Consider the following 11,361-nt stretch of genomic DNA (forward strand, 5'->3'; position numbering starts at 1 on the left):
TGAGATCACTAAGTTTTTGTATAATCATAAGCTACAGACGTTTTTGAAGTTATACTTCTTTAGGCGCCTTATGAAAAATTTATGAGAGTGAAATTTTACGATGCGCGCGCCCTGTGACACAAAATTAACAGAATGAAGTTGCCCACGGAAGATGCTACGGCATTGGACATAATTTAAAAACAACATTCGAATAATAATAGACTTTATGTTACACTTAATGTAAGAGAATAATAATAAATATTTATTTATTTAATTTTTCAAATGTAAACTGAACTTTATTGACTGTAATGACTCCTATTCCAGTCTTTTATTATTTAATTGTAATTAATTATTTGCATGCAATCAATAACTATTTTTAATAATGCCAAAGAGGTATAACTTCTTACGCACGTACATCAATCAGTACACGCACCCTTTTTTTTCAACTTAAACCTACTTCAAATAATTTTTACAATAATCTAAATTAACTATCCGGGGGCACCACAGGTCGCCCTGCAAGTCGAGTGAAAAAGCGGCACGGCCCTACTTTCCTTTTCGTGAAGTAGTTCAGGCCATTTTCATCCCCTATAACTTCGTGTTGGAATTAGAAGCCTGTATTGTTCGATTGCCATTCTATCTATATATTAAAAACATATAAGATTTGTAATATTGATATGGACACTATAAGACGTTGTTAGGTTATCTAATTACGTAATAACTTAAGACAAAAGCTCCCTTAAGTAGGGTCTGAATAAATGGACCGACTTGGTGACCGACGACTCACGACGTTTTATGGTAGAAGAGCGTTGCGAGACTTAGTTTTTAACAAGTTATGTTTTTGATGGCATTTCATGATGTCTAATGTGAGTAGTAAAGCAAAAAATAATCATATACAGAGCAGTGACCTGTTACAGGATATTAAAATTGTCGTCCCATACTCATTTTCTAGGTCTAAAATCAGCAATATTTTCCAAATTCCTTCTCCTAAAACCAACCTAGGAGTTCAGGCACCGCTCTTTCGAATTCTTCGCGATTTTAACGGATTGAACGGTGCTTATCCGGAGCTGGATATATTCGGTAGTGGGCTGATCGGTTTTAGAGAAAGCATTGTTGGGTGCCTATCTCGAACCTAATTCGCTGTTTTGCTGATGATTCTTTTTTCTGCTTTACCAAAAATTTCTGATAAATTTATTGTATGTTTATTTTGTCTTGTATATATTTTAATTGTATTTTTTTTGTAACACTTATGTTTACTTAAAGTGTCGTACATTTTAGATGGAAGATTTTATAAAATATGCCGTAGATTTAGTAGATGTATGTAGATGTATGATGTGGTTAACTTTAATAAGTAAATAAATAAACAAAGACTGGGCATTATTGGAATTTCCAATCATAAAAGTCAGGAAAAAAGAAACGTAAAATCATAGATTCTAAACATAAATACGATCGCGAAGCGATACTACAAGGGAAATTTTGCACACTTTATGTTAAATACCTAAAACCAACCCCATAAATGTGGGTCATAAAAACTTTTACCTTTGATAGTCGCAAATGATTTGCAAGTTGGACAGATTCACATCTCCAACACCTGCAAGTTAATCAGGCAAGATAGGTCCCTACCAAAAGAAAAGGTAGCTATAAATCTAAGGAAACTTTCTGATGTAATTTAAATGGAAATTACGTTTCGCGAGTTTTGCGGTCACCGGACAGTAATGTTGCAACGTAGGTATTATAAGTGTTTTATGCTTAGCTTGAATTCCAACTTTGGACAAACACTTTTAGTGTTAGGAATTGGCTTGGAAGGTGTTAGCCTCGCTTAAAATGTAACGAACTTCAGTCTTTCAAACGTGTTTATTTTCTATATGGACCTTTCATCTCAATACCGCTAAAGTACGTCAGCATAATACGTAAGCTAAGCTTGCCTTAAGGGCGAATATAGCAGAGGGTGCTTAAATCTTTAGTTGATTATTTAATAAATTTTCAAACTTAAATCTCATAGTAAAGTTTCTTCAGTACGGTATATGGGAATTTCCCGTATAACTCAACAACTACGTATTTTTGAACTGTTCCACTTACTTTAAGGCAAGAAAGTGATTACTAGTCGACTAGTCGTAACTAATGCCTTGTCTATATTTAGGTATGAAACAAAAGTTTTCTTACCGTTGCTGTCTTTAGTATTAGGAGTTAAATTTAGTAGTTTTTATGATGTTTTTCCGATAATTTTAACAGCAGTGAAATGTTATTGGTGTATAATTATCACACAATTAAGGGGCGTTGACGCTGAATTATTAAACAGCGGGATTAGCGACTAGTCGTAACTAATGCCTTGTCTATATTTAGGTATGAAACAAGAGTTTTCTTACCGTTGCTGTCTTTAGTAGGAGTTCAATTTAGTAGTTTTTATGATGTTTTTCCGATAATTTTAACAGCAGTGAAATGTTATTGGTGTATAATTATCAACAATTAAGGGGTGTTGACGCTGAATTAATAAACAGCGGGATTAGTGACTAGTCGTAACTAATGCCTTGTCTATATTTAGGTATGAAACAAGAGTTTTCTTACCGTTGCTGTCTTTAGTATTGGGAGTTCAATTTAGTAGTTTTTATGATGTTTTTCCGATAATTTTAACAGCAGTGTCATGTTATTGGTGTATAATTATCAACAATTAAGGGGTGTTGACGCTGAATTATTAAACAGCGGGATTAGCGACTAGTCGTAACTAATGCCTTGTCTATATTTAGGTATGAAACAAGAGTTTTCTTACCGTTGCTGTCTTTAGTATTGGGAGTTCAATTTAGTAGTTTTTATGATGTTTTTCCGATAATTTTAACAGCAGTGTCATGTTATTGGTGTATAATTATCAACAACTAGCTGCCCCCGCGAACTTCATTTCGCCTTAATGTAATTTTTTTTAATTAGCTTACGTTTTTAGTAGCTACACACCAACATGTGAAACATTTTTACATCCCATAAGAGTCTATTCGCTTTACGGAATATAAATCTAAATGCTAAATACTCGTAGAACTATTTTTTCCTCTCCTTATAAATCTTCCTCAGAGTTTAAGAAATAAAAAACCAATTAGGTACTCAAATTGGTCCAGCCGTCTTCGAGTTTTGCGCTTAGCAGCATACTTCATTTTTATTTATATAGATAAGTGTCAGGAGTATCTATGTAGAAAATTTTGTATGTGTTTTTATGTATTATTTTGTATGTTTTACTTAGCAAACTGCTCTAAATTACGCATATGCCATGATGAGAACTAAAAACATATACATCACAGGAGACCGAAGATCTGGCAGCTACCTCGAACAAAGAATTAGTCTAGCTATTCAAAGGGGGAACGCTGCCACTATCTTCGGAACCTTGCCTAAAGGGACTCCTTTTAATAATACATTTAGTTATTATATTTTAAGGTTACTTATTGTTTTTCTGTTATTAATTATATGCATATTGGCACCGATATCCTTTAAATAGAAAAATAAATGTTTTGATGGTAGTCAATATATTAATAACTAGCTGACCTGGCTAACTTCGTTCCGCCCTACAACCTTATAATATCGTGGTTACTTTAATTTAACTTATTTTAGGATTTCATTAATGTTAAGTATTACATTTGTCCGGGAGATGGATTGGCTGATGAATTTGCAATTGCAGCAATCAAACAAAACCTGGACTGGATTTAAATGTGTATTGAAATAAAATTCTTATTCGTGTCGCGCGCCGTGCGTCCGTAATTGTAACTGCCGGTCGGTCGCAGCCGCGGCGCCCGCGCCCCACTCCCGCCGGCGCAGATCATGTGCCGTGCGCGTGAACAGGCTCCCCGCCTTGGGAACCCTGGTTACCAAGAGACTCGTCCTCTGGGTTGATAGCTGGTAGCAGACAGACCCTGCCTAAGGCCCTCTGGATTACGCCACGTGAGGTCGTGAAATCGGCTACTCGAGTGATGCCGTCTGCCCCTGGATACAGTTTCTTAACTCGTCCCAAGCGCCATCGCATTGGGGGAAGGTTGTCGTCCTTGATGACAACAAGATCGCCCTCTTTGAGTGTTCTCCTCTGCTCTCGCCACTTAGTCCGCTGCTGCAGCTCACTTAAATATTCCCTATGAAACCGGTTCCAAGAAATGCCGCTTAAGCTGTTCCAATTTTTGGTATCTGTTTGGATAATTTGTTAAAATAGGTGGTTCTGGTAAAGCTGTCAGCGGCCGGCCTATAAGGAAGTGCCCTGGAGTCAGAGGAGTAACATCGGAAGGGTCTGACGTTAGAGGAGTTAACGGGCGGGAGTTAAGAATTGCTTCAATCTGGGTGAATAGCGTCGTGAGCTCCTCGAACGTCAGGTTCGCATTTCCTATTACACGTTTCATTAGTAACTTTGCTGAACGGATTCCAGCCTCGTTCAGCCCCCTCCAGTGAGGGGAATAAGCGGGCGAAAAATGAAATTTAATGCCCTCGTCGTGGGCAGCCGCACTTACAGAACTTTGGCTTGCCTGCAACATTCTGCCTAGCTCATTATTTGCACCCACAAAGTCGGTGCCATTGTCACAATAAATATCATGAGGCTTGCCACGACGTGATATAAATCTACGCAAACACATTAAAAATGCTTCAGTACTTAGACTACTAACCACCTCCAAAGTTAATGCCTTAGTGCTTAAACACACAAAAAGACTAAGCCAACATTTGGATATCTTACATCCTCTGCCCTTGCGGTCTACGATTGAGAAGGGCCCGCCAAAGTCTACGCCTGTCGCGAGGAAGGGATAGGTAAGAGTGACTCGAGGAGGGGGTAAGTTACCCATCATAGGCTGTATTGAGTTACTCTGCATACGAACACACACGATACATTTCCTAAATGTACTGCGTGCAAGATTCCGTCCCCCGATGGGCCAATATTGATCTCGTATAATGCTAAGTAACAATTCAGGCCCACAATGTTTATGACGCACATGTTCTTTCTTAAACAACAGTTTCGTAAAGTTATGACGTGCACATAATAAAATGGGATGTTTTTTAGAATACTCACAGATTGAGTTTTGGATTCTGCCTCCAACCCTAATCAAATCATGCTCATCTAAGTAAGGGTTTAGTGACAAAATCCTCGATTTATGATGTATCTTTTTATTGTTTTTTAATGATTGCACCTCATTTGGAAAGGAATCTTGTTGGCAGGTTTTGATTAGGGTCTGAGTAGACCTATCTATTTCATCGTTACTCAGATCACCACTTAGCCGCGAATCCTTCTTTGTTTTACAATTGTGAATAAATCTTAAGATATATCCTACCACCCGGATCATTCGTTGAAATTTCGAGAACCTATCAAACTCAAATGAATGCTCAGCAGACACACAACATGAATATACTTTGAGCTCCGGAAGCTCAACATTTTCTATAGGAGCGCTTGGCCACTCCGTTTTAGGTTTCATTAAAAAGGGTGGGCCACTCCACCATAACTCTAAATCTTGAAGCTTGCTAGGGCTGACTCCTCGAGAAGCTATGTCTGCCGGATTAATTTCTGTAGAAATGTGATGCCATGTGGATTTGTCAGTCAGTTCATGAATTTCATTTACTCGATTGTAAACAAATTGCTTTAGATTACTAGGGTTGGTATTTTTAATCCATCCAAGCACAATTGTAGAATCACTCCAGAAATATTTTTGATCAAACTTACGACTGAGTGACTGACAAACCTTTGAACTTAACTGAGCACCAAGCAGGGCCGCTGCCAATTCCAGCCGCGGTATGGTACTGGGCTTCAAGGGGGCAACCCTAGCCTTGGCGCATAATAACTTGACTGATACGTTGTCCTCTTGATCAGTACAACGTATAAATACACATGCTGCAAATGCACTCTGAGAACTATCGACAAAACAGTGTAATTCTACTGACACTGGAGTGTCCGACGATGGATGCAAAACGTGGCGTGGAATATTTATCGCTTTTATTTGATTTAAATTATTTACAAAGTCACTCCACTGTTTCGATACATCGGCGGACACCAAATCATCCCAGTCCAGTTTAGACTCCCACAACCTTTGTAACAGCATTTTAGGAACAATTGTACAAGCGCTTAGCAACCCTAGGGGGTCAAAAATCTTGCATGTTGCTGCCAGAATAGTTCTCTTTGTGAACGGCTGTTCAATCTGAAAGTCGACTGAAAAATACAGCTTATCCTGTGAGGGACACCAATTCAACCCCAGCACTGATGATTGATTCTGTAAGTTAGAGTACTGATCATTTGTCTGGGATAAATCCTTTTCAGTACATGTGGTTGAAATAGGTTCACTCGCAAATATACTCGGAATGTTAGTTCTAAATTTTCTAAGTGGGAGGCAAGCCTCAGCCAACTTGTCGACGACTGCATCACGTAAGTATTTGAGTTCTGTTTTGTTATCACAACCGGTTATAAGATCGTCACAGTAAAAATCGTTTTTTATAGTATTAGCTACTCGTTTGTCTGAACACTCTGTTGATAACTGAACTAAACATCTGGTGGTCAGATAAGGGGCTGATGCTGTCCCATACGTTACAGTATTGAGCTGCAATGTTCGCAAAGGCTGAGCTTCATTGTCTCGCCATAATATCAGCTGTAAGTGACGTTGCGATTCATCCAGTTTTACTTGGCGGAACATTTTTTCAATGTCCCCCGTTAATACATACTTGTGCTGGCGGAATCGCAACAAAATTGACATCAAATCATTTTGTACTACTGGGCCCACATACTGGATATCATTTAACGATTTACCTGATGCTGTGCGAGCAGAGCCGTTAAAAACGACCCGAAGTTTTGTGGTCTCGCTTTTCTCTCGCAGCACCGCGTGATGAGGTAAATAATTTCCAATAGGCGGCTTCTCTATTTCTGTCAAATGACCTAACGTAGCATATTCATGTATAAAATCACTATACATTTCCTTTAATTTCGGCTGCTTTTGGAAACGCCTTTCCAAATTTAAAAAACATCTCTTAGCAAGTGAGTAAGAGTCTCCAAGAGCCTCAGGAGACTCGCGCAAAGGCATTTTTACTTGGAATCTACCAGACGGTAAGCGAATTGTATTTTCATTAAAGGAATCTTCACAGATTTGTTCATCTGTAGACAATGATCGTTTTGGCATTATGAAATTTTCCAAGTCCCAAAATTTAGAAAGTGAGTCTTTAATTTCCTGACTAAAATGACATACAGATTTCTTGTTACACTTCACAGATGGCATGGCCAGAGTCATGGGCCCTGAAACCAACCATCCAAACTTCGAATAAATTAACTTAGGTTTATTTTCACCTAACGATATCTGGCAACCTCCCTTAACAATATTCCACATTACATCGGACCCAATTAATATATCAACTTTGTTACTTTTATGGAAGTTTGGATCGGCGAGTGCAGTATTGTTGGGTATGTTTAAATCCTCGGGATCGATTTCTACACTAGGTAAGTTTTCTGAAATATTTGATATAATCATACAATGTACATCCGTAGTGTAGGCATTAATTCTTGACTTTAATTTTAATGTACAATATTCAGTGGCTGTAGATATTGAATTGTTCAGTCCACTTATACACCGTGACTTAGTACTATTAGTTTTAATTTTAAGTTTATTTTTCAGGTTATCTGTGACAAACGAACTTTGACTTCCACAGTCCAAAAGAACGCGTGCCAGGTAAGTACTGTTGTCACGCTCAACGACGACTTCAACCACTGCAGTGCCCAGGAGGACTTCGCTGTTACTCGAGTATGAGGTAAGTGTGGTCAGAACAGTGCTAGTGCTAGCCACAGTATTCAAATTTTGTTTTTCATGGTTAGTGTTTTGTTTTACCTCGTTAGTTTGTAAGTTCAAGTTACTTTCGTTTTGCAATACTTTATTGACACTATTATTATTATGACATAATAAACTATTATGCTTTTTGTTACAGGCTCTGCAGGAGCTGAGACGACAGTTGGAAATGGAATGCCCTGGACGAAGACAATTGGAGCAGAGCTTGCGTTTGGAAACTTCTGCTTCCCTGGCTTCGATACTCAAATTCTTAAATTGATCACATTTATACACACGATGATTCTCATTACACATAAAACATGATCCATTTGGCGTAGATGAGAAAAAAGTTTTAATTTGTCTTGGTTCCTTACTACTAACAAACCTTTCATTTCTATTAACCTGAACTGCTCTAGAGCCGCCTTGGACGGTCTCTAAAATATCAGCACGTTGTCTTAAAAATTGGTAAAAATCTTCTAGTTCTATCGACCCACCAAGGTTCAATTTGTACTCTTCCCACTTAATGCTAGTTACACTATCTAGCTTTTGCACTACTATATAAATTACGAGACTATCCCACTTATCAGTGTGCTCACCAAGCGTATTTAAAGCCCTCAAATTCTTTGAAACATGATCTATAATGTACCTGAGTGATCTATGCGACTCCCTATTTAAAGATTCAAGGCTGAATAACGATTTGAGGTGGTTATTAATCAGTACGTTTTTGTTATTATATCTGTTACACAGTAGTTCCCATGCAACCAGATAATTTTCACTCGTAAACTCAATAGATTTTATCGTGATAGCGGCACCACCCTCTAGAGAGGACCTTAGGTAATGAAATTTGCTAATGTCAGGTAAAGTATCATTTGCATTGATGAGCGAGTCGAAAGTGTCTCGAAATTCCAGCCATTTCAAGTAGTTTCCATCAAAAGTTGGTAATTTTATTGTCGGCAATCGAATTTGATTATTTAAGTGGCTATTATTATTGGTATTACTGGAATTACTTACAAGAGAAAGTCTATGCTGGACAGCCTCGACTCGCTCATCTCGTTTTGACACTATTTCCTGGGCACTAGACATGACCGCGAAGAACTGGCCTTCAATATCGATTCTCTCGTTCAACCGTTTATCTAAATTACTTTCTAGATCTAATTCTTCTATTTCAGATTGGACCTTTTCAAAGTCTGAAAACAATTCCTTTATTTTGGTTAGTCTCACATTAATATCACTTATATTTTTTGACGTAATGTTATCGATTTCAATTTGTTCGATAACCCCGAGAAAATCTTTGAATACGGTTAATCGCGCTTTAATTGTACCACGTTTACGAACTAACAAAGCCAGTTCATCCCGGTCCGACAGTTTACTTTGAGCCATGATTAATTTGCAAATGATATAAAAGATGTGGGCAAGAATGTGCAATCAAACCAAAATCCGTTGAGGCGAAGCAGGTAGACTCAGCGCTGCACAGCGGCCGGACCGCGAGTATAGGTCTCGCGCAGCAACAAGCGCGCAGCGGAGAATGATCGCGCCCAACCTGGAATGTTCGGCGACTCGGCTAAGCGATGTGCAATAGATGCGCGTATTTAAGCGCGTGAAGTGATAGGGAAATTTGTGAACTAAGAAAAGGCTATAGTTGAAAATATTCAAATTTCATGCAAAGCGAATGAAAATAATAAGTGTTTAACAGTTACGGAACTCTAAATTCAAAGATTTATTATTTAACAATTGGAGAAAATAAGATTTTATGTTTGGGTAATTACGTAGGATCGTTACTTTATGTAACACTATTTTGCTATACTATAATTCAAAGGAAAATAGTACTGTATACATATGTATATGTATATACAGTTGTGACCCCTAGTTTGGGCCGTTAAATATCTATAACGCGCAAAGTTACTTAATGCAAACGTAAAGACAAAGGAAATAGTAAATATTGTACCCCTAGTTTGGGCAGTTAAATATCTATAACGCGCAAAAATACTTATTGCAAACGTAAAGACAAAGAAAATAGTAAATATTGTACCCCTAGTTTGGGCAGTTAAATATTGTACCCCTAGTTTGGGCAGTTAAATGTAGAACTAAACGTTAGTTTTACTTTTTTTAAACTTGTAGGTAGATTTCCGTAGTACCCGTTGAATGATTCTATACGTGTAACTCGGAATTTTAATCGACTATTTACTTGGAAAATAGACTTTAAAACAAGTAATTAACGCACTTTTTAGATTGACTCACGACACTATTTAACACTGATTGAAATCGATGCAAATCGGTGCAAGGGAAGTGATTAGGTAAGGAACGGGCTTACTTCCTTATGAATCTTCTGAATATATTCTTATGGTCTTCTGGACTTCACCGGCCCTTGGATGCAGACCGATGGTCCTGTCACGGTCGCCAAATTTTGTCCGGGAGATGGATTGGCTGATGAATTTGCAATTGCAGCAATCAAACAAAACCTGGACTGGATTTAAATGTGTATTAAAATAAAATTCTTATTCGTGTCGCGCGCCGTGCGTCCGTAATTGTAACTGCCGGTCGGTCGCAGCCGCGGCGCCCGCGCCCCACTCCCGCCGGCGCAGATCATGTGCCGTGCGCGTGAACAACATTAATACAACTCTTTTGCAAATACAGAAATGTTTTATTGCTTGCTATTGCGAAAGAAGAATGGCAGTTTTACACATTAGGCATCTTCTCTCTAACGTCAATATGGCGATACTGCATGTTAAGCACTTTCTGATATCCAACATCTTTTGATCAGGATCAAAGCATTTCTTGAACTGACACGAATTCGACGTAAAATGATGCGTAGTTTTGTCAACAGATGGCACCATATGGTTTGTGCATTCGTAAAATTAATTTATCCGATATTTTATTGCTTATTCTGCTATTCGGGACGGAAACAAATCCAACAAATCAAAAACCATGGCAATCGGTCCAGCCGTTCTCGAGTTATAAGTGTTGTAACAAACACGACTTTCTTTTATATATGTATATAGATTAAGGGGTGTTGACGCTGAATTATTAAACAGCGGGATTAGCGACTAGTCGTAACTAATGCCTTGTCTATATTTAGGTATGAAACAAGAGTTTTCTTACCGTTGCTGTCTTTAGTAGGAGTTCAATTTAGTAGTTTTTATGATGTTTTTCCGATAATTTTAACAGCAGTGAAATGTTATTGGTGTATAATTATCACACAATTAAGGGGTGTTGACGCTGAATTAATAAACAGCGGGATTAGTGACTAGTCGTAACTAATGCCTTGACTATATTTAGGTATGAAACAAGAGTTTTCTTACCTTTGCTGTCTTTTTCGATGAAAGAAATCAATTTTAAAAATATTGATCCGTTTATAGCATGAGGCATTTTGTATCTTGGTCCCGATCAAGGACGAAAGCATACGCGTATAAAACCGTATACACATCTTCTGTGTTTTATACTAAAATGATCTGGAAAACCAGTACAGATCCAAAATTACAATATAAATTTCTAATGAGAATTTTCTTATCGGCTCATTTCGTAAAAGCCGTAAGTAAAACCGTTTTGATAACGGTAAGTTATTACCGATTTTAGAACCGTAATTAGTATAATGTGTTTCTTAAATTTTTAAATTTATTTTTTTGTAACATTTACGTTCACT

The 11,361-nt window shown here is 37.8% G+C and overlaps 1 protein-coding gene across 1 annotated transcript; it reads right to left on the minus strand.

The window, feature by feature from the left end:
* Positions 1-4,107: 4,107 nt before the first annotated feature.
* Positions 4,108-8,072, minus strand: LOC125059071. The gene is made up of 3 exons (XM_047663271.1): positions 6,859-8,072; positions 4,449-5,586; positions 4,108-4,131 (listed from the first exon to the last, which is right to left on the minus strand). Exons 1-3 carry the CDS (start codon positions 8,034-8,036, stop codon positions 4,108-4,110), a joined length of 2,340 nt encoding a protein of 779 aa, XP_047519227.1. The 5' UTR covers positions 8,037-8,072.
* Positions 8,073-11,361: the final 3,289 nt, after the last annotated feature.

Source organism: Pieris napi, chromosome 19, assembly GCF_905475465.1.
Source record: "Pieris napi chromosome 19, ilPieNapi1.2, whole genome shotgun sequence".
NCBI lineage: Eukaryota > Metazoa > Arthropoda > Insecta > Lepidoptera > Pieridae > Pieris > Pieris napi.

Coding starts and splice junctions, on each gene's coding strand:
- LOC125059071 (XM_047663271.1), bottom strand. CDS start 8,036: ATGTGTAATGAGAATCATCGTGTGTATAAATGTGATCAATTTAAGAAT. Junction 5,587..6,858: donor TATAGTGATTTTATACATGA/ATATGCTACGTT, acceptor TGGATGGATTAA/AAATACCAACCCTAGTAATC. Junction 4,132..4,448: donor TGCAGGCAAGCCAAAGTTCT/GTAAGTGCGGCT, acceptor TTATCCAAACAG/ATACCAAAAATTGGAACAGC.